The sequence below is a fragment of the Mesoplodon densirostris genome, chromosome 3, assembly GCF_025265405.1.
Source record: "Mesoplodon densirostris isolate mMesDen1 chromosome 3, mMesDen1 primary haplotype, whole genome shotgun sequence".
Lineage (NCBI taxonomy): Eukaryota > Metazoa > Chordata > Mammalia > Artiodactyla > Ziphiidae > Mesoplodon > Mesoplodon densirostris.
The window spans coordinates 162,410,204-162,433,970 of NC_082663.1; the positions used below are offsets into that span (position 1 = coordinate 162,410,204).

General features: G+C 48.9%; 1 protein-coding gene across 1 annotated transcript in view; it reads left to right on the forward strand.

Annotated features, from left to right (window-relative positions):
* The window catches only part of STK10 (serine/threonine kinase 10), a 131,883-nt gene that overhangs the window by 14,272 nt on the left and 93,844 nt on the right, over positions 1 to 23,767 (forward strand). The window contains exon 2 of the mRNA XM_060094947.1: positions 10,954 to 11,118. Coding sequence (XP_059950930.1) covers positions 10,954 to 11,118 — 165 coding nt within the window. The remainder of the gene's footprint in view (positions 1 to 10,953; positions 11,119 to 23,767) is intronic.

Here is a 23,767-nt window from a genome sequence, read left to right on the forward strand (position 1 = left end):
ATCCTCCCACACACCCATCCTTCCATATGCCTTCCCTCCCACCATCCTCCCATTCATCTAGCCACTTACCCATCTGCCTATCTGGCTAGCCATCCTCCCATCTTCCCACATACCCACCCTCCCATGCTCCCATCCATCCACTGGCTGTTCTGTTCTAGGCTCTCTGGGGCAGAACAGGATGAATCCGACACGGGCTTAGCCTTTCAGAGCTCACAGCCAGGTCAAAGAGAATTTGTGAACACAAATGACTGTGGCACCAGGCGGTCTGTGATGAAAGCCCTAATAAGGTGTGAAGAAGTTCTAGCAGGGGAGGGGGGCTGGGGTGCTGGGAACATTTCACGGAGCAGGCTGTGGTTGAGTTAGACTTTGTGAGATGGTTAAACACAGGTATGGCGAAGGCACTCCAGGTGGAGGAAAGAGCATAAAGAAAAGCCTGGAAGCAGGAAGCAAGTCAGGCACTGGCTGTACCAGGAGGTGAATGCAGGGGAGCAGTGGGATCCTGGAAAAGTGAAAGGGGCAGGTCACCGAGGCTTTGGGCCAGGGAACTTGGGCTTGATCGGGTCAGCAGCAGGGAGCCATTGAGGGTTTGCCCTAAGAGGGTCTCTGGTTAAAGGCAACAGAGGGAGACGTGGGAAAGGGGGATTGGCACGCACAGCAGTTGGGTGGGAGCCCCTGGAGATTGCCCTCTGGAGAGCTTCTGAGGGAAAGAGCACTGGGCAGAGAGCTGGAGCCGAGTCGAACCCTGGCCGCCACTTCCTAGCTGTGTGACCTGGGACAAGTCACCTTCTCTACCTGGGCCTTCATTTTCTATAGGAGGAGGTGGCAGTACTTTGCATCCCTCGTGGACCCGTGCTGGCTAAGGTGGGGCGCTCCTTCTGCCTCAAGAGGCCATAGGAGGCCTCAGCAGGCCTTTTTCTTCTTGGCATGTGGTGCCTATGGTTCCACTCTGCCCGCCCACTCATGCCCACCAGCCCGGGGGCGGTGGCAGCATCTGAGCCCAAGGCCATATCTGCCACCCATCCTGTCCGCAGCCCTCAGACCACCCTGTCTGAGTTGACGTTGGGCCCTTCTCCTGCACGTAGCCGGTTCTGCTGTGACCCTGGTTTCCTCCGGGGCCCGATTTCCTCCCTTAATAGAGTTGAAGCCTTTCCTGCGATGGGTAACCATTGTCACCACGCAAAGATTAAGTGTGTTCAGGCACGGATACCACAGCTGTATATTGTGGGGGGCACAAACCAAGCCTCTTCTTGGTTCCAGTGGCCTGAACCTCATTTGACACATGCCTGGCCCAGCGTCCAGAGTCAATCAAGGGGATGGGGAAAACAGAAACTTTTCGCCTTGACTGCTCCATTCTTCAGCTCTGACCCACCCGCCTGGGCTGCTCCTCTGACAGGTCAGCTGAGAGCCTTTCCTCACACCTGCTGCGCCCCCAGGTTGCTAGGCGACCTCAGGAGCATATGATCACCACCCAATGTTCTTCTACCCACTTTCTGCGCTCAAGCCCTTTGTTTCTTCCTAGAGAAAGAAATGCATGTTTCTGAGGCTGGATCTGGGAGTGTTTTAGATGCTCCCTCACCTCTGTGAGAATGCCTTTTCTGCCAGGTGCAGCCTTGAGTGCAAAGCTGCCCATTTACCAGAACTTTCTGCGGTGATGAGACTTCTGTATCTGCTCTATTCAGTATGGTAGCCACTAGCCACATGTGGTTATTAAGCACTTGAAGTGTGGTTAATGTAACCGGGGAACTACATTTTAAATTGCATTTAATTTCAGGTAATTGAAATAGCCACATGGGGCTAGTAGCTACCATATTGGACAGCACAGCTCAAGTGAGTTTCCGAGAGGAGAGGGTGCCCATCTCTGGAAACATTTAAGGCAAGATCTGGATGAACTGGTCAATTTCTGTGCCCCAACCCCAGTCTGTCCTCACCGGGCCCCCTGTGGGTAATTGCCAGATGTCACTGGGTGAAAATTACCTTTAGAAACCACTTGCATTCCTCATGCTGTGTCTCAGCACCTCCCTGTCCAGAGGCACACACAGTTTTCCCAGAGTTATAGCTTAGCTACCATTTTAGTATCCAGCTTTGTTTGCTTATTATGGCTTAATTATTTTTTCTCATTACTATATTATTTTCCTAGTTATCATTTTAAAGGGTTGCTTAATATCCCGCTAAGTTAAACATCATCCTATAGTTGAACATTTACGTTATTTCCACTTTTTTGCCATAATTGTGGGCTAATGTGAATGTGATCCTAGTACATGTCTTCTGTTGTCTTTTGTGGAATTATTTCCTGGCCTTACATTCTCAGGAATGAGGGCTAATAGGCTTAAAAGTTGTTTTCAAGGCTCTGGAAACCTACTGCCAGTTTTCATCTTTACAAGACTGAATCTGTTTATATTCTTGTCAGTCATCAGTTTATGCATTTTACCACCTGTTTGGTTACCAGCAGTAGAGGTGGTCATTTTTCCTTGCCTTTTTTTTTTTTTTTTTGGCCATACCTTGTGGCATGTGGGATTTTAGTTCCCTGACCAGGGATCAAACCCGTGCCCCCTGCATTGGAAGCACAGAGTCTTAACCACTGGACTGCGGAAGTCCCTTGCTTTGTTAATTTAATACGCGTAAAGTGATCTCCGCTTTTTGGAGGGAAGAGTCTTTTGGCAGAAGAATTCCATGGTTTCTGTCTGCCTGTGGCCCGTTAGTAACCACGTTTCCCATCTGGGTCCCTGATCCTAGATTATCAGTCAGGTCCTCCGAGAGGCCTCAGTGAAGGTCACTTTGTAGGTCATGGTGCTCTTGGGAGTGAAGAGCATCTCACTACGCAGGTGTTGCCTGGTGAAGTATTTCCCTAGAGGTCTGCTCTCTGCTGGAATAACCTCAGCATTGGGGAGCTCATTTCCTTTTTTGGTGCAAATGACAGTCATCCAAAAGGGAGTTTGTTGGCTCCCTGAGGAAAGTCTAAGGGCAGATCCCACCTTCAAGATCAGCTGGCTCCGGGTGTGCGCAGACCCTCGGCACCTGCCCTCCTCCATTTGTGGCTTGTCTCGTCTTCCCTGGTCTTGGCCTCACCCTCAAGCAGGCTCTTCAAAGGGGTGGCAAGGTGGGCTACGAGACCCTCCAGCCTTCTGTTCTGCCAGTTTAGCAACCCCAGAGAAAGAAAAAACTTATTGCTGATAATTACAAAAAAACCAAACAAACCCAAAAGCAAACCAAAAGACCACTCAGGTACGACCCTGTTGGCCTGCCACTGGCTGTGACTGAGAGGGTCAGGACTGAGTGGCTGGGCTGGGCTGGGCTGTGTGCCAGGACCAGGTGGGCTCAGCAGCGCCTCATGAATCCCTCGCACTGAGACTGAAAGAGAGACGGCTCCCAAAGGGAACTGGAGTTGTGAATCCTCAAGGGAAAATGGATGCTGGCCAGTTCCCCTGCTGCCCCGTTTTAGGATTCATTTCCAGGCAGCTCCACCGCCTCCCAGGCCTGAAGTGAGCCGTGCCTCAGCAACACGCCCTCCCAGGCCCTTCTGCTTTTGCTCTCTCATTTACTCTGTTTTGGTTCTGCAGATAAGGCAGCTGTCCCAGATCAGACTCCAGGCACTGCGTGACCTTCACAGACCCAGTTTCCCCATCTGCAGACTGGGAATTGGGAGTTGGGGTTTAGGAGGGGCGGCTAACGTTCCTTCTGGTCCCTGAGTTCTGTGATATCAGCCCTTTCCCTGGAGGAGGAGGGAGGGACAGAGTGATCAGCCTGCAGCCAGGAGGGAAGAGGAGGGCCTGGGGGCTGTGCCCAGCTGGCCGTCTCTGTGTGGTTGACTTTCAGGAAGCTCCCAGTCCCTGACTGGGCTGGTTGGGCCCTTTGGGTGGGGCAGGGCTTCTTCTGGGAGGGTTGTTCCCACCTCCTTCGGGCTGGGCCCCACACCGCACAAGGAGGAAGATTGTTCCCACAGAGGTGCCTGGGCAGAAAGCACAGTGGCCACTGTGTGTGTGCTCTCAAGGGTGTGGGCTGAGGCGTTAGTCATTGCCGGCCAGCAGTGGAGGGCTGGGTGGGCGCTCCCCCCGTCTTTTGCTGGACCCCAGTGTTGCCTCAGCCGGTGGGAGAGACGGACGTCAGAGGCCACAGACGGCCACTTGTTCTTTATATGACTTCTTGCCTATCAACTCCCGTGGGTGCCCCGTCCACGTGGACACCCTTAGCTTTCCAGTAATCCACCCACTCCCCAAGATGCCCTCACATCAGACCCTGGAGAGAGCTTGGTTATCATTTCCCCTTTCTCCTACTGCACAGAGCGGGATGCAGAGGCCCAGAAAGGACCTTGGCAGAATTTACAGTCACCTCTGGCAAAGCGGTCATGGACTTTGAAGCCACACAGGCCCCAATTCAACTCCCAGCCCTGCTGTTTTACCTGCTGTGTGACCTTGAGCAAGTGACTTCACCGCTCTGAGCATCAGTTTTCTTACATATATAGAATGAGGCTCTTAATAACAACACCACCCTATTGTAAAAATTAATTGAGGGGATCTAGCAGTGTCCTCTCGGGCCCTCTCTAGGCTCTGCTACTTCGGGGCTAGTTTCATTTTCAGGCTCCCCTTGGGAGCACGATGACCTAGAAGCTCCAGGACTGTGGTAGGCAGTGCTGGAGGCTAGCAGTAAAGGACGGCTTGGGGCAGCACCTGTTCTGAGGTTGCATTTCATTAGCGGACTTGATGACGTGTCTATCCCTGAACCAATCACTGTGGTTAGAGGGAATGCAGTGTTCTGATTGGCCGGCATAAGTCACCCACCTGCTTCTAGATATGGTGGTGGAATCAGCCCCGTTACGGCTTAGGGACTGGGAATGAGAGTGGGTTGGCTCCTCTGGAGACAAATCAGGGAAGGGTGAATTATGCTATGGGAGGGCAATGATTCCAACCTGCTGATTCTCCCTCTAGGCAGAAACTCTTCACTAGAAAAGTGCCTTGCACATAATATGGACTCAGTAAATAATGGTTGAATGAATGAATGAATAGAATTAAGCTGATTCCTGCCAGCCTAGTGTAGTAAAGAGAACATGGGACTGGGAGTCAGGAGACCACCATAGCTCACAATCCTGGGTGGGTCTTGATAGCTCTCTGAGCCTCAGTCTGCTCATCTGGAAAATGGACATGATGGCTGGCGCCTGCCTTAATGACTCGTGGGCAGATTAAATCCTGGGAGTTTCAGTCCTCCGCAGCTGCCAAGCGCTCTGACACTGAGAGGTTGCTATTGGCTTTAGCAAAGGGAGATGGAGCAGGGAACACTGGGCACTTGCCAAGAAGTGCGTGCTGGGAAGTGATTTGGAGCTCAGGCTCTTTGAGCCAGGCAGGCTTGAGTTTGTATTCAGCCTTCACCTTCCAACTTGCTGTGTGACCTGAGTCACTCACCATGCCTCTCTGAATCTCAGTTTCCTCATCTGTAAATTGGGAATGCTGATATTTGTCTCTAAGGGCTGCCTTGAGGATGCAATGAGAAACTCCACTCAGGGCCTGTTGCAGCACACAGTGAGTGCTTAGACAGTGTTAGCTGTTTTTATCATCAGCCGTCATTACGTTCTCTGTGGCCTCAAGGTGATAGATTGCTGCCGTCACCTACAAATTGGCACTTGCCATCTACCTCTACAAGGATTAAATCATGAGCTGCTGCGGCTGCTGACTTTCAACACTCCCTGAAAGGAATTCAGGGTGGAGAGCAGAGATGAGGCGCTCTGTGCACTGGGAAAAACTGGCAGAACAGGTCTTCAGATAGTTAGATATTTTCAGGAGCCGATTTTATGAGCCCAATTCTTGTATCTCCTCATATCTAGAGAAGCACTAAGATCCTTCATGGTGACGTCTGCTCCTCTTGACTAGCAGGAACCTTCACAAGACTAGCAGAAACCTGCAAAAACTGTGCTGGATTGCATGTATTCCCCCTTCACCCAAATCGCATGTATACTGACCTTCCTCCCTACCTCTCTGGAGCAGTTTCTCAGAGCTATCTGAAATGCTGTCTCCTGGGCTGTAGTCCTCGTCTTGCCCCAAATAAAACTTAGCTCAGGGCTTTCCTGGTGGCGCAGTGGTTGAGAGTCCGCCTGCCGATGCAGGGGACACAGGTTTGTGCCCCGATCCGGGAAGATCCCACATGCCACGGAGCGGCTGGGCCTGTGAGCCATGGCCGCTGAGCCTGTGCGTCCGGAGCCTGTGCTCCGCAATGGGAGAGGCCACAACAGTGAGAGGTCCGCGTACCGCAAAAAAAAAAAAAAAAAAAAGAACTTAGCCCACAACTCTCATGTTGTGCTTTTTTTTTTTTTTTTTTTTTCAGTTGACACTGCCTTAACCAGGTTTTTAGAGAATTTAATTTGGCCAAGTCACTTTATGTACCACGATTGCTACCAACCCCTTTCTGGCAGACCCTGGGTCTCTGTGAACTCTGAGTGAGGCGCTGGGCAGGGGCTGAGCCTCTGTGTTGGTGCTGGCACCCCGCCAGAGGCTGGGCCCTGTGGTCAGCGCTGCCTTTCAGGATGGAGGGCAAACCAGGTTTTGTGCACTCCTGGAAAACGGTCCCCGCCTGGGCCTCGCCTACCTTCAGGAGAAAACAGTCCTTTTAAGGAAACCCAGGAAAAGGTGGCTGCAGCCTCCTTCACCAGCTCTCAGGAGTGGAAGGTGAACCCAGCTCTCCCTGTGCTGCTGTGGCTGGGGGCTGGGAGGGCATGTTCAGGGTGGGTGGGTGCCTTGGTCACCTGGCCCTAGCGCTGGCCACCCACTAAGCCCGCTCCTGTCTTCTCTGTAAAGGAGCAGAGTGGGCCTTCACGTCTCTGTGGATTTGGAGAGGAGGAGGAGCGTGAGTACTGTACAGTGTGGAAGGGCGCTTTGATGGTCCTCTAGTGGGAGAGAAGAAAATCAGCTTGACAAGAAAGGAAAAGGCAGGCACATCGTCAGTTACGTGTGTGTGTGCGTGTGCGTGTGTGTGTGCGTGTGTGTGTGTGAGTGTGCGAGAGAGAGAGAGAGAGACAAGAAAGGAGAAGGCAGGGACATCGTCAGTTGCGTGTGTGTGCGTGTGCGCGTGTGTGTGTGCGTGAGTGTGTGTGTGCGTGAGAGAGACAAGAAAGGAGAAGGCAGGCACATCGTCAGTTACGTGTGCGTGTGTGTGCGTGTGCGTGTGTGCGAGAGAGAGAGACAAGAAAGGAAAAGGCAGGCACATCATCAATTACATGTGTGTGTGCGTGTGCGTGTGTGTGTGTGTGTGCGAGAGAGACAAGAAAGGAAAAGGCAGGCACATCGTCAGTTACGTGTGTGTGCATGTGCGTGTGTGTGTGTGTGCGCGTGTGTGTGTGTGCGTGAGAGAGACAAGGAGAAGGCAGGCACATCGTCAGTTACGTGTGCGTGTGTGTGCGTGTGCGTGTGTGCGAGAGAGAGAGACAAGAAATGAAAAGGCAGGCACATCGTCAGTTACATGTGTGTTTGCGTGCGTGTGTGTGTGTGTGCATGAGAGAGAGACAAGAAATGAAAAGGCAGGCACATCGTCAGTTACATGTGTGTGCGCGTGTGCGTGTGTGTGTGTGTGTGTGCGTGAGAGAGAGAAAGAGAGACAGAGAGAGAGCCCAAATGTTAAATCTGAGTTTCTAAGGCATTCTGAACAAGCTTTCTAAACTGAGTTCAGGGGGGAGGACCCCACCCAGGTAGAGCCGAGTGAGCAGCGTGAATTCTAGGACAGGGACTGACCTCAGGGGAATGGCCTCTCATGAAATTCCCTTCCCCGAACGGAGCTCCTGGGCCAGATATGGAAGGTTCCATACACTGTGGCCGCCAAGAGTGCAGACCCGGGAGCAGGGCTGCCAGCGTTCCACATCAGCTCTGTCCCCCAAGTCGCCGGGACCCTACCTCAGTCTCCTCATCTGTACAGGAGATAATAATCGCACCTACATGGTACGGTGGTTGAGGAGATAAATGAGTTAGCGCAGGTTGAAGTGTGGACCAGGGTCCCTTGCAGAGTGGGTCCTTGACAAATGTGAAACCATGATTGTCACTGCTTGGGTTCTGGGGACTTTGCAGTTCAGTCAGCAGAAACATTTACCTAAACTGGGAGTAAATTTACAAATGAGCGTATAAATTGCCTATTGGCATCACTCCCTTCCGGAAGGTTCCCTAGCGGGGCTTGGCGCCCCCTTCCAGTTTCCACCCCCCACCCCCTATAAGCTCACCATCTCGCCACAGGCAGTAGAGGGGTGGGCCTCTCCAGCTGGCCCTTGAGCTCCTTGAGGCCAGGAGGAGGGTCACTGTGTCTCTGCATTGCGAGTGCCCTGTGCAGGGCACCCTGTGGGGGTCCTCTTGCGTGTTGGCATCTGTTCTCAGAGGCTTCTGAGTTCTGGAGATGACAGGGCGACCTTGTGTGATAGTGGAAAGTGCTCAGAATCCTGGAAGTTAGAGGACCCAGATTCACATTTTGGGGCTGCCTCCCTAGTTCCAGTCCTGTCGTCCCCTCTCTAAGTCTGTAGAATGGGGTGTCACGTGAGCTGATGTGAATGCTGGTTGTCATCCCCAGGGGTACTTGGGCATGCAGGGGCGACTCAGACATTGGCGTTTCCAGCGGATCAGGTGGCAGAGTTGTCCTGTTAGGCGAGTGGCGTGTGGTGCTGTCCACAGGAAGGCACCACGGTGGAGTCCAGGGTGGCTCATTTTTTCTGTGCTTTTCACACCAGACTGCTGTTCAAAGGCTGCAAATGAGCGGCTGGCTTTTAGGCCCGTGTTGTAGGAAAGCATGCTCTCTTTTAACACCGGGACATCTCCCACCACCCACAGCAGCATGGTGGGTGGGTGCTCCCAGCAGCGGCCCCCGAGGCTCACGGGACCACCTGGGAAACAGTGGGCCCTGCACCCTTTTCCTGGGCACCAGCTCATCGTGGGTGAAATTGCTTGTACTATTACACGGTTACTTCTTGCTCGCTCTCAGTTTTTAAAATTGTGGTGAAATATGCATAACATAAAATTGACTGTTTCAGCAAATTCTAACTGTACAATTCAGTGGCATTATGTATGTTCACAGTGTTTGTGCAGCCTTCTCCACTATCCATTTCCAGAACTTTCTCATCATCCCAAACAGAAACTCTGTACCCATTAAACACTAACTCCCCATTCCTGCTGGTAACCAGCCCCTGGTAGCCTCTATTCTACTTTCTGTCTCTATGAATTTGACTACTCTAGGGACCTCATTTAAGTGGAATAATGCAATATTTGACCTTTTGTGACTGGCTTATTTCACTTAGCATAATGTCCTCCAGATTCATCCATGTTGTAGCTTGTGTCAGAATTTCCTTCCTTTTTAAGACTGAATAATATTCCATTGGATGTATATATAGTCCTCCCTCAGTATCCCACGAGGATTGATTCCAGGACCCCCTGCAGATACCAAAATTCATGGATACACAAGTCCCTTATATAAAATGGCATAGTATTTGCATATAAGCTATGCACATCCTCCTGTATACTTTAAGTCATCTGTAGATTACTTATGATACCTAAGTCTATGTCAGTGCTATATAAATAGTTGCCAGGTACGTGGCCAATTCAAGCTTTGCTTTTTGGAACTTTCTGATTTTTTTTTTTTTCTGAATATTTTTGATCTGCAGTTGGTTGAATCTGAGGATGTGGAACCCAAGGATGCGGGAGGGCTGACTGTACCCCATTTTGTTTATTCATTCATCTGCTGCTGGACACTTGGGTTGTTTCCACCTTTTGGCTCTTGTGAATAGCACTGCTATGAACATTAGTGTACAGATAATGCTCAAATCCCTGCTTTCAGTTCTTTTGCAAATATACCTGAGTGGAACTGCTGGGCCATACGGTAGTTCTATGTTTAACCTTTTGTGAAACTGCCAAATTCTTTTCCACAGTGACTGCACCATTTTACATGCCCACTAGCAATGCACAAAGGTACCAATTTTTCCACATCCTCACCAACACTTATTTTCCGTTTTTAAAAATGTATAGCTATCCTCATACATGTGAAATTCTCTCTTTTTCATTAAATAAGAAACTGTTGTTATGACCAGGTGAAATGCATCTAGGAACTACTTCCACTGTAACTGGTGGGCACTAAAAACCCTTTTCATTTTACTTTATTTATTTATTTTTGGCTGCCTTGGGTCTTCGTTGCTGCAGCCATGAAGAGAAACAAGGCTTTCTCTAGTTGCGGCGAGCGGGGGCTACTCTTCGTTGCGGAGCACGGGCTCTAGGCGCGCGGGCTTCAGTAGTTGTGGTGCTTGGACTTATTTGCTCCGCGGCATGTGGGATCTTCACTGGCCAGGGCTCAAACCCATCCCCCTACATTGGCCGGCAGATTCTTAACCACTGTGTCACCAGGGAAGTCCCTCATTTTACTTTTAATGTATGTGAAATGATGAATGATGCAAATAAATGCACGAAACATTCTACTAAAGTTTTAAAACAGTTCAGAGAGAGTGAAAGTGTCCTTTGAATCTGTCCCCATTTCAGGCTCCTCCCCAGCCTGCTGTCAGACTATATCTCTCCAGAGTTTTCCATGCATTTATGTTCATGTGTGAGCATTTGTAAAAGAGTAGTTTTCCATTTTTTATATAAAAAGCATCACACCACTTTTATTGTTCAGTGACTTGGATCTTTTACTAAACACTAAACAGTCTTTCCATGTTGCTGTTTCTAGATCTATGCTGCTCTTGTATTTTTATTTATCCTACAGTATGGGTGTACTGTACTTAAAATAATTTATTATTAACCACAGAACATTGTTTCTCATGCATGCCCTCCTGAGCTGACATAATGAGCGAGCACTGGCCATTGTTGAGAACAGCGTACCTCCTACTTCAGCCTCTTATCCGCATCTGCACATCTGGCCTCTGTTTCCCACTCACGTGGGCCTCTCTGAGCTGGCCTCCAGGGGTCAGCTTCCTGCCGACCATGGCTGCTGACCTTCCGTGTCCTCACTTTGCAGGCCAAGAACAAGGAGACAGGTGCCTTGGCTGCCGCCAAAGTAATTGAGACCAAGAGTGAGGAGGAGCTGGAGGACTACATCGTGGAGATTGAGATCCTAGCCACTTGTGACCACCCCTACATCGTGAAGCTCCTGGGAGCCTACTACTATGACTGGAAGCTGTGGGTAAGGTGCCACCGCCTGTCCCCCTTGGCTCCCATGGCCTGGTGCCACCGGACCCTGCTTGGTTCTAAGGGCCTCAGCACTTTCTCAGCTTCTGCTTTGAGGGCAAGGGCTAGGGCGAGGACAAGGTGAAGTTGGGGGGCTCTGGGTCCCCTGCCCCCTCTTTCTGCAGAGCCTCCCCACTTTGGGGGCCAGGGATAGTGGTTTGGAGTGGGAAGGAACTCTGAAACTCTGCTGCCTGGCCTCGAATCCCAGCTCTGCTTGGATAACCCTAGGCAAGTTCTTGACCTCTCCTTGCCTCAGTTTCCCCATCTGTAAAATGGGGATGATAACAGTACCTAGCTCATTGAGTTGTTCCTGGGATTCAATGAGCTAATTTATGATGGGTGCTTGGAAGAGTAGCTGGCACATGTCAGAGTTCGCTGCGTGTGAGCTGTTTTATTATTTGTGTGGTGGCATCGTTATTACTACTGCTGCGGCTGCTCCAAGGGGATGCCTTTCAATGGCAGCACTAAAGGGAACCCTTTAATAGCCCCCACTCTCCGTCAGCAGCCTCATATTTTGAGGTGCACAGTGCAGATACAGCTTCAATCCCCACCTTCCCAACTCAGCATCACCCTTGCAGGAATTCCAGGGTGCCCTGGTTTTCAGAGAGCCTGCCCTGCAGAATGGCTCCCGCATTGATGTTCTAGTACTAATGCCTCTCAGTTTATAAAACCCAAACTTCCTAGAAGGTACATGTTTCCAAACTCCCTTTTCAGCCAATGTTGAGCCCGTAAAACATCATATTTACGTTCCTAAAACTCAGCATAACATTTGTAATGAAATGATGTGCAGGAAGTCTCGTGAATTCTAGATGTAATTGGAAGACTGTCTGAATCACATGTAGACGGTTTGCAAAGGGAGCGAGGGTCAGTGGGGGCTGGGCATCTTGGAATGTGCCGGATCCGAGAGAGCGGCCCAGGCTCGTGCTACCACAGTTACCGGTTGTTAATAATGATTTGGTGGTCAGGAGGGGATTTTTTTTTTTTTTTTTTTGGCATGGCATGCAGGATCTTACTTCCCTGACCAGGGATCAAACCTGGGCCCATGGCAGTGAAAGTGCCCAGTCTTAACCACTGGACCACCAGGGGATTCCCAAGAGGGTATGTTTTAAGCATTGGACCTCCTATCACGATAGTTTATCATGTACAGGGAGAGTGTTACTATGTGTTAGTTACATTTTAGGAAATTAATGGGGAGTCTTGAGTTGACACATCATGCTTTATAATTTTTCCCATTTGAAATAATGCGAAATGGCCTCCAAGTTGATTCTTTTTGCACAGAATGCCTGATTTTGAGGAACAGAGCTACTGATGCTTAATGGAGAAATCTGTGTTTCATTTGAGAAAAGGATCCTGTTATTTAAGAAAACCAAAGGAGTGGTTTAGAAACCACTGTCAAAGTTCATCCCTCTCATTTCATAGAAATGAAGGAAGCCAGTGTCCAAGGGGGGTGAGAACTTGGCGCCCCAGCTTCGCCCAGAGCTCTGTCCACTAAAACTGGTTGCCCCGCAATGGAGGCCAGCTTTCTTTTGCTTCTCTGAGCATCTCCTTGGGGAGTCTTCTAGATGTCACTGGGGGGAATAAAACCACGATCACCTGACTGTCAGCTGTGGATATCAAAGCCTTTCCTCATCCACTGTCTCTGGGCACCTTGGAAGGTGAGCTGGGCAGGGTACTGGTCACCCTTTTCCAAAGGGGAGGGGACAGACGCACAGAGAGGGCAGGCTCCTTGCTCGTGGTCACATAGCTGAGGCCCAGGAAGCTGAGCCTATGCATTTCTTCTGTCTTGATTCATGGAGCTGCCTTTTAAAATTTTTTGCTTCTTTTAAGAAATTAAACAAATTTTAAAATATATGGCTATCAGAGGAAAATGAGAGTATACAGAAAAGCAAAAACAAAAACAAAGATGATTAATACCATCCAAATCTTTACACCAAAGATAACCACTGATAACATTTGGAATATATTTTTCTAGACTTTTTCTACATATACACACACTCATAGTTATTAAAAAAAGATGCACTTACACCAGACTAGTTACTTCACTTTTCACCCTTTGTATTTAAGATATATTAAGAACAACTTTTCACGTCTTAGGGAAACAGCTGCATCTTCATTTTTTCTTTTTCTGTAGAATTCCGTCTTCTGACTATTGAGCATTTAGGCCGTTGCTTTTTTTTTTTTTTTTTACAGTACGCGGGCCTCTCACTGTTGTGGCCTCTCCCGTTGCGGAGCATAGGCTCCGGACGCGCAGGCTCAGCGGCCATGGCTCACGGGCCCAGCCGCTCCGCGGCATGTGGGATCCTCCCGGACCGGGGCACGAACCCGTGTCCCCTGCATCGGCAGGCGGACTCTCAATCAGTGTGCCACCAGGGAAGCCCTAGGCCGTTGCTTTTTAAAAAAATTTTAATTGCTGTTATAAGCAACTCTGTGATGGACATCTTTGAATTTTTGTGTTCTTGCCTGAGAATCTCTTTAGGAGAATTTTTAAGATTTTAAGTGTCTATTGCCAAGCCGGTCTCACAGAGCCACTTTTTTTTTTTTTTAATTAATTTATTTATTTTTGGCTGCATTGGGTCTTCGTTGCTGCGTGCGGGCTTTCTCTAGTTGCGGTGAGGGTGGCTACTACTCTTTGTGATGCGCGGGCTTCTCACTGCAGTGGCTTCTCTTGTTGCGGAGCATGGGCTTCAGTAGTTGTGGCATGTGGGTTCAGTAGTTGTGGCTCACGGGCTCTAGAGTGCAGGTTGAGTTGTTGTGGCACAGGGGCTTAGTTGCTCTGCGGCATGTGGGATCTTCCCGGACCAGGGCTCAAACCCATGTCCTTTGCATTGGCAGGTGGATTCTTTTTTTAAAAAATAAATTTATTTATTTATTTATTTATTTATGGCTGCATTGAGTCTTCATTGTTTGGTCTTAGTTGCTGCACACGGGCTTTCTCTAGTTGCGGCGAGCGGGGGCTACTCTTCATTGCGGTGCACAGGCTTCTCATTGCGGTGGCTTCTCTTGTTGCAGGGGCTTGGGCTCTAGGTGCATGGGCTTCAGAAGTTGTGGCATACGGGCTCCGTAGTTGTGGCTCGTGGGCTCTACAGCACAGGCTCCAATAGTTGTGGCGCACGGGCTTAGTTGCTCTGCAGCATGTTGGGTATTCCTGGACCAGGGATTGAACCCGTGTCCCATGCATTGGAAGGCAGATTCTCAACCACTGCGCCACCAGGGAAGTCCTGGCAAGCGGATTCTTAACCATTACGCCACCAGGGAAATCCCCAGAGCCACTTTTGATATTATACAAATGAGTTTTTCCATCAAACCACCTACCTACAACACATACACACACACACACACCCATCCATCCATCCATCTATCCTGCTATCCATCAACACAATCTTCAATGAATTGCTGATTATGTACCCATTAAGAAAAACATGTTTTATGTATCTGTTCCCATTACTGTTTGTGACTGGATACCAAGTTCATCAGGTTCCCAAGTCCAAAGATAATACCAACAATAGCTAACATTTATTGAAAGCTTACTGTGTGCTGGGGCTTTTGCTGTGCATTTTACTTGCATTATGTCATTTAATCTTCATTCTTTGAGGTTGTTGCTTTATCCTCATCTTATAGATGAAAGTGAGAAACAAAGATACTAAGTAAGTTCCCCCCCTGCCAGGCCACACAGCTAGAAAGTGGCAGAGCTGGAAAACCCGATGGAGAAAAAGGACAATTTGTAACTGGATAGTGACTGTGATGAGGTTGTTTAAATAGATACACCAGAATTTTCTGTCCCAAAATTGTCACTTTAGGCTGGTACTTTCTTATCCAGGGCTGCTGCTTTGGCCAAAATCATTTCTCACCCTCCCCTTTTGTACCTGCCTCTATAGCCTGTATTTGTTACTTTGTAGACCCTTAAAGGTGCCATCTCCTCATTTTTGAAGATTTGGGTTTTAGACATTGTGAAATCAAGGACGGTGGCCCTGGAACTGGGTGGATCAAGACGGACAGAGGGTTTCAAGCAGGAGGATCAGCATGGGCAGTGGTCTGCAGGCGGGAAAGGTGTGGCCTGTTGGGATCACGGGTGGACTAGGTTTGGGGCAGCACGTGGTGAAAGATGAGGGCAGTCATAGGAGGCGATGTTGTGGAGAGCCTTGAATGCCCAGGTGAAGAGTTTGCACTTGATCTTTTAATAGATCAGTAGTTCTCAAAGTACAACCTCTCGGACCAGTAGTATCAGCAGTAGCACCTGGGACCTTGTTTGAAATGCAAAACATTAGGTCCCAGCCCAGACCTGCTAAATCAGAATCTCTAAAATAGGGCCCAGCCATCTGTGTTCTTTTGTTGTTGTTGTTGTTGTTGTTTTTTACGTTTTATTGGAGTATAGTTGATTTACAATGTTGTATAGCCATCTGTTTTAAGGAGCCTTCTAGGTGTCTCTGATGCTTGTTGAAGTTTGAGAACTATTGCTTTAGGTAATAGGGACCCAGTGGCAGTCTCACAGGGAGAGACACAAATTTTGCATTTTAGGAAGAAGTCAGGTTTGAGGGGGCAAGAGTGAAAGCACTGAGCCTGACCAGGAAGTGGTAAGAATAGACTAGGCCACAAGTCCAAGGCTGTGAGATGGGAACGTCATTTGGTCAGGAAAGCGTTCAGAGAAAGGAACATTTGAACGGGATCTCAAAGGATGCATAGTTTTCCAAGGGATGAGAGAAGGAGAGGCAGTCTGAGGGACAGCATGTAGAGAAGTGCGGAGGCGAGGAGTCTCATTCTGAGATATAAGGTTGAAGGTGCGCCAACTTTTTGGTTCTTTCCTTCTGTGTGATGATTCTTGGCCCCATCTTGTGGCCAGGCCAGGCCTTCTGTGCTGCTCCAGGAGCCAGTTTTTCTGCTTGGGTGTCTTTGACAAAATCAGCCCTGGCCTGGGGTCCACTCTCAGGGGCTGGGCTTTGGGATGAGAAATTAACTGTTGCCCAAGTGTCCTGGGCCTCTTCCCCAGCCATGGCAGCCAGGGATGGACTTTCCCCAGATGGGGTGGAGGTCACTCACTAAACCACCCTACCTGCAGTCTGACAAGATTAGCTCATTTTCTTGTAGAATTTGTAATCTTTGCAAAATCCTTCTAGTGGTTTCTTATGACCACTTCTGCTTTTGAATATCAAATGGTGCAAGTGGGGGAAAAAACAACCCCAAATATTCTAAACCAGCACCATCCAATAGAAATATAATGAGAGCCATATATGTAATTTAAAAAAGAATTTTTTTTTTTTTTTTTTTTTTTTTTTTTGGCCACACTGCTCGGCTTGCGGAATCTTAGTTCCCCGACCAGGGATTGAACCCAGGCCCTTGGCAGTGAAAATGTGGAGTCCTAACCACTGGACTGCCAGGGAGCTCCCTAAAAATTTTCTAATTGCCACATTAAAGCAAAAAGAAACTGATGAAATTAATTTAAATAATATAATTTATATAACCTAGTATATAAAACATATTATCATTCTGACATGTCATCAATGTAAAAATTATTAATAAGGTATTTTACCTTTTTTTCCTTCTAAACCTTCAAATCCAGTATGTGTTGCACACTTATAGCACATCTCAATTCAGGAGCTAAATTTTCACTAGAAATGCTTGACCTGTATTTAGATGTCATAAAATTTACAGGTGAAAAAGTAGATTCACATCCCTAGGTTGTTCCAACGTTCTTAAATGTATCCCAATAATAGAATCGAGTACCAGTTTTTAAACGTAATTAAAAGTGAATAAAATGATACATGTTGTTCTACAGTAGCCACATTTCAAGTGCTCAATAGCCACATGTTTTTAGTGGCTCCTGCATTAGACAGTGTAGACAGTGCAGCTCTGGATGTACACCAGGCCCCCCAAGTAAGTAAATGTGGGAAACCCTGGGCTGAACTCATGAATTTCCTTTGGTTTATAACTGCCCCTCCCCCTAACAGTCCCATCCCCCCACCCCCACCCCTAGCCCTGAGCCAGATTTTGGCCTCTGGGAAAGTTTTTCAAGGGTTAGGTCTCTTTCCCTACACATCTTATGGGAGTGAGACAGAGACAGAGTAACATGATGGTAAATGTTTAACGATAAACCCTCTGGGAACAACAGCCCTGGTTTATAGCATCTGCCAGTTTCTGTGGTGTATTCCCACAATGGTCAATTTCAAGCTAAAACAAAGGTCACTGACACAGAGTTGGGAAGAGATGCAGTAGCACTCCATGATGAAGTTATTCCTGCCATACAGATAGGATAGACGTAGATAACTTTAAGAGTAGAGAGAGCACTACAATGTGCTAAGTAATTAGGGAAGCGATGAGTTTTGAGTGTTTATCATCTTTGTTGTTTTTAATTCAATTTTTAAAATAATAAGGTTACATAACAATTTTTTTTTTTTTTTTGGCGGTACGCGGGCCTCTCACTGTTGTGGCCTCTCCCGTTGCGGAGCACAGGCTCCGGACGCGCAGGCTCAGTGGCCATGGCTCACGGGCCCAGCTGCTCCGCGGCATGTGGGATCTTCCCGGACCGGGGCACAAACCCGTGTCCCCTGCACAGGCAGGCGGACTCTCAACCACTGCACCATGAGGGAAGCCCAACATAACAATTTTAAACAATTGTTACCAGCTTACAAAAATTCCTGAAAATTTAACAATCGGTCCTCACAAGCCAGTGAAAGCTGGCTCTGGCACACCTCTGGAGCCACACCAGAGGAGTGTTGACTAAACCGTAGAATGCTACAGCTGGATGTCATGCAGCCAACATCTCATTTGAAAGATGAGACAGCTGCAGACCAGAGAGGGTCTGGAATTTACCCAAAGTCACACAGTGAATTAGTCACAAGCCCAGACATACAGATGTCAGAGACTGTGGATGAGAGGCCCTACTCGTGTCACACTGCCCTATGAAAAGCCCTTCCACAGCTCTCCAGAATACATTCCAAACCCGTTACCTGGTACACAGGCTAATTATAGTCCATCTGTCAGTATCTTCCCAGGCCTCTCTTCTCCAGCTGTTCTAAGCTACTTGCGGGTGGTACCTCCAGGCCTTTGTTCATCTAGTGCCTTCTTGCAGGCAGGCCCTCCGCATCGTCATCTGCAGAGTCAGCAGGAGCATCGCTTCTTCCATGAGACCTTTTAAATTCTTCCCTGGTACCTCTAGGTGGAACTTACCTCCTCTTCCTCCTCTCTGCTCCTTAGTTTTCTCTTCTCTTACCAGTCACATTTTAGTGCCTCTATGTCTTGGTGTCTCCCTCCTCCGGTAGACAGGACCCTGCCTTTGCTCCCCCAGGGCTGGTCCAGAGCAAGGGAAGGTGTGGAGGTCCAGGCAGACCCCCTCCCCTTTTGAGGCCAGCCCTGCCCTGGGGAGACTGAAGGCAGTGGGGCACCTGCAACCCACAGACCATACCCTGGGGCTGATGTTGCCCTTGCTTTTTTTTTTAAAACATCTTTACTGGAGTATAATTGCTTTACAGTGTTGTGTTAGTTTCTGCTGTATAAGAAAGTGAATCAGCTATATGTATACATATATCCCCATATCCCCTCCCTCTTGCGCCTCCCTCCCACCCTCCCTATCCCACCTCTCTAGGTGGACACAAAGCACAAAGCTGACCTCCCTGTGCTATGCAGCTAAAACATAGGCAGAACACTCTGTGACATAAATCACAGCAAGATCCTTTTTGACCCACCTACTAGAGAAATGGAAATAAAAACAAAAATAAACAGATGGGACCTAATGAAACTTAAAACCTTTTGCACAGCAAAGGAAACCATAAACGAGACAAAAAGACAACCCTCAGAATGGGAGAAAATATTTGCAAATGAAGCAACTGACAAAGGATTCATCTCCAAAATATACAAGCAGCTCATGCAGCTCAATATCAAAAAAACAAACAACCCAATCCAAAAATGGGCGGAAGACCTAAATAGACATTTCTCCAAAGAAGACATACAGATGGCCAACAAACACATGAAAGGATGTGCTTGCTTTTGACCGAATCAATTCTCCAGCTATTGGTAGCTTGCAGGGAGGAGAGGAGGAATCTTCCTGCCTCTGAAGCTCTTCCTTTCTGCTGAATCTGGCTGAGAAGTGAAGGTGGCTGTGGAGTCCTGCTTTGAAGGCTGTGAGGATTTTGAAAGCTCCTTCTGATTGGTTCCTGACCCCTCATTGCCCTCAGCCTTTTTGACAGGACAGCAAACCCTATGTCTTGATCTGTTACCTATTCACCCCGGGACTTCTGGCTCCTATCTCTAGAAGCTTGGGTCATCGTGGGGGAATTAAGCCTGCAGCCCTGTCAGACCACAGGGTTCTCCATTTATTCATGTAAACAAGTGTCTGTTGAATTCCTTCTTTGTGCCCAGCCCAGTTCCAGCCCTGAGGATACAGATCGGCCAGGTCCCTGGCCTCACTAGGCTCAGAGTCTTGTGGTAGAAGCAGATGATATGGAAGCAAATGAAGAAGTAAATGAGAGGACTTCAGCAAGTGATAAGTGTGTGAAGGAAAAATAAACTGGGAAATGGGATAGAGGTTCCCAGGGTAGGGTCAGGAACAGGTGCTTTAAATAGGATGGATAGGGAAGGCCTTTCTTGTGAGGTGACCTTTTAGCTGAGGCCCCAAAGGAAGGATGCAGGGCAGACCTGCCGAAAATTCAGAGGTGGAAAGTTCTAGGTAAAGGGAATAGGAAGTGCAAAGGCCCTGAGGCATGAGCCAGTGAAGCCTCTAAAGGACCAGACAAAAGTTGTTGTGGCTGGAGAACCATATGAAAGGAGACCAGATTGTCATGGCCTGCTGTGTGCTAGGCCCTGTTCTAGGGACTGGGGATTCAGTAGTGAACAAGAGTTACAGTCCTCGTGCTCATGAGCTTACAGTCTGGTGGGGAAGATGGCCAGTAAGCACAGAAACACATAATTCAGTTAACGATAAGGACCACGATGGATATGAAATCAGAGGTGTGGCTAGGGACAGGGCAAGCCACCTTCTGTGCATGTCAGCAGGAGGCCTCTCTGAGGAGGTGACGTTTGAGAAGGACCCAGTCAAGGGAGGATCAAGGGGACAGCAAGTGCAAGGGCCCTGAGGTGAGAGCATGCTTACTGCATTCAAAGGCAGTGAGGGGCTGGTGTGCCTGGGATGGGGTGGTGGTGGTAGGAGATGGGGTCAGGGAGGTAGGGGTTGTGGTCTTATTGTAGGTGTTGGGAAACCTCAAGGAGGTTTCAAGCAGTCCAGCATCTGCCCTCTTCCTTGGCCATTAATCTGATTAGTTTCTGAGTCCCTTTGATTCTTTTCCATGTCTGTCTCATGCATTGTCTTCCCTACCCTGCAGTGGAGGAACTGGGACAAGTCCTGGCTCGTAGCACCAGTTGAGATCTTAGCTAACCTCTGAGTCTCTAGCTCTTTATCCCTAAAATGGGGATGATGGTAGCAAAACCTATCCCATTGTAAGGATTAAGTGAGGTCGGGCATGGGCAGCAGTGTCTGGCACAAAGTGGGTGCTTAGTTAATGCCATTGCTTCTCTCTCCCCTCCTCTCACAGTCCTTTCATTCCATTCCCACTACACCCTCAACCCCTGGTTTGTGGCAGCCTCTTCTCTTCTGGCTTTTCTGCCTTTCACCTCATGAACCTACCTGAGGCTTCGCTGTGATCCGTGTCACCCCCAGACAGTAAGAAAGGTGATGTCAGGGTGGATGAAGGAATCAGCACGGGGTGAGGAAAGCCCTTTCACGTGCACACAGCCAGGCCTGGCCACCACCCCTGGAGCCCTGGCACAGGAAAAGTTCAGAAGTCCCTCTGCCCCCAAGTTTTGTCTGGGCAGAAAGTTTTGCACAAGTTTATCTGCCCAGGAATCTCCTTGCTGACTACCAAACAAAGCATTGACTCCTTTGCTTGCATGGAAGGCCTCCACAGTTGGAGAGCCTCCCTGGATTTTCCCCCCAGGTATGAACTTGTCATTCTCGAAACTAAAGAGCTGTAATATTTATGTAACACTCTCCGTAGGGCTGCCTCTCCCAAACCTCATTCATTCTCCTACCTGTGGGATAGTTAATATTTTTTTAAGGTGACTCACTTTTTAGAAATTAACTACATTAATTGAAAAAGAAACTTCCGTCTCATTACCAGAAATGGAATATTAGGACCCACTTGCCATAAATAGAAATAAAAGGAAATAAACCACTTCTGTTCCGTTCTGGCCCAATCCCTTTGCCTGCCAAAGCCCTCAGCCCAGGCCCTGTGCTGCCTGTTAGGCGGAAGGTTGTCACCGTGCGTCTCTTTAGCGCTCGGCAGGGACGGGGCTTTGCAGGAAGGACAAGCACGGTGGTGGAACTCCTCTCTCCCGGCACCGTGCATTGCCCGAATCTCAGGACCTCCGCCTGGGGATGCGCCCAGGCCAGGGGTGTTTGGGTCTGGCCAAGCCTGGAAGGCCAGAGGTTGGGGACGGTCCTCTTAGGACTGAGGCGGGCAGGCTCAGCAGCTTGTCCAGGGACACTCAGGGGCCAGAGGCTGGGTTTGGACGCACCTCTCCTGACCCGAAGGCCAGCTCCCGTCAGCTCCCCCAGCTCACGTCTCAACTCTCATTGTCTGCACCTGGGCTTTCCCAGCATTCTTAGCTGTGGAATCCTCCTCTGTTGAAATCTTCGTGGAAGTCCTGTGGCCATAGAGAAAATAGCAGCTGCCCTAAGCTGGGCAGGCCTCCTATCACCCTCAGCCCCCCACTCCCATGGTGGTCCCCAGAGTAGCTTCCAAGCCTTTTGGACTCTGTCTGGTCTGCATCAGGGTTTGGATCATTTTCTATGTGACGGGGAGCTGTCCTGTCCATTGTAGGATGTTTAGCAATGTCCCTGCCTCTACCCACTAGATGCCAGCAGAACCCCCATCTCCCCACTCAGTGTGACAACCATAAACGTCTCCAGATGTTGCCAGTTGTCCCCTGGGGGACAAAACTGCCCTCGGTTGAAAACTACGTGTCTCTGCCACTCACGGCCTCTTGTTGTTGGCAGGAGGAGGGTGTCTGCTAGAACGGGCCTACAGACACATTTTGTTTGGCACACGAGATGGTTTTAGAAATTTGCTGCTAGCATTTTGTCAGAAGATGGCGCATAAAGTTCTGGCCTTTGGACTTTTCTTGAACAACCTGGAGATGTGACAGCAGTTGCCTGGGGCTGAGCAGCAACAGCCCCTTCGGTGGAGATTTGCTCTAATTAGCCTCAGACCTCACTACTCCCTACTGTCCCCAGTACTCAGCCTAAGGGCTGTATGTCATTGGTGTGTGCCACCGTTTTTCATTCTTTAAAAAAAAATTTTTTTTGTATAGTTGATTTACAATGTTGTGTTAATTTCTGCTGTACAGCAAAGTGATTTACATTCTTTTTCATACTCTTTTCCGTTCTGGTTTATCACAGGATATTGAATATAGTTCCCTGTGCTATACAGTAGTAGGACCTTGTTGTTTATCCATCCTATACATACTAGTTTGCATCTGCTAATCCCAATCTTCCAATTCTTCCTTCCCCCTTGGCAGCCACAAGTCTGTTCTCTATATCTGCCACTGTTTTTCTTAAAGTAGAATTGAGAGGATATATTTCTCATTCCCATGTCTCTGTCGAAACTGAGGAAAGTGCAGATAACCAAGAGGACAGTGTTCTTAGAAAAGTGTGCAAGATGACATTTTTTCATACAGGCAGAGCTGCTTTGCCCCATAAGTTAGCTCCTCAGACCTGGTGGCATTTAAGCCAGGACTCCTGGCCTAGGGAATGCAAAAATAGGTTTGTAAGGCAGCTGTGAATTTCCTGTATGTGTATACCAAGTTTGTGTGTGTGTGTGTGTGTGTGTGTGTGTGTGTGTGAGAGAGAGAGAGAGAGAGAGAGAGAGAGAGAGGAACTGAAGGAGTGACTGTAGGCTTTTCAGAGTGTGACTTCTTGTCAGAAAGTGAACATTCTACAAAGAGGAAGTGCAGGGCCCAGGGTCACAGAGCAGGGCGTGGGTGGGAGGGGCCCGCTGTCCTCACGTGTTCATATGACTACATGTCACCGGCCAGGGTTTCTGTGGCTTGTCGCCTTGGGCTCAGAGGCTAGTGGTTGGTCACTGACAGAGATTGCATATCTGGCCTTAAAAAATACCAGAACTGTAAAGAGAATGTGACATTAGAAAGTCACTAACCGCGCTGTGTGCATTTAGAAAGTCACTCAGCACGGCAGAAGGAGCGCTGGGCTGGATGGAGTCAGGGGACCTGAGATCTTCCCAGATCTGGGACCAACCCTCTGTGACCCTAGGAAGCACTGTCCCTTCCCTGCACCTCTGCTTCCTGGCCCGTAACGCCAGGGCCTTGGAAGGGATGATCTCAAGGAGGCCTTTTGGCCCGAGTCGGCTCCGTTTGTCCTGGCTTGGTATCTCTGAAATCCTGAACTCCCGGTTCATGGTCAGCTGTGTGGCCTGTGGTGGCCCTTCTCTGCAGTATTGTGGGCTAGGACCTCTTCCCATGGGCTCTGGGGTCCTGGTGCCCCTGGGCTTCCCTGGCATTCACTGACTCTCTGGATTAGGCCTATAGGGGCGTCCACTCTGGGGACACACACGCATATCCATAATAGCACTTTGTGAAGCACTTGAACTTCTGTGCAGCCCTCT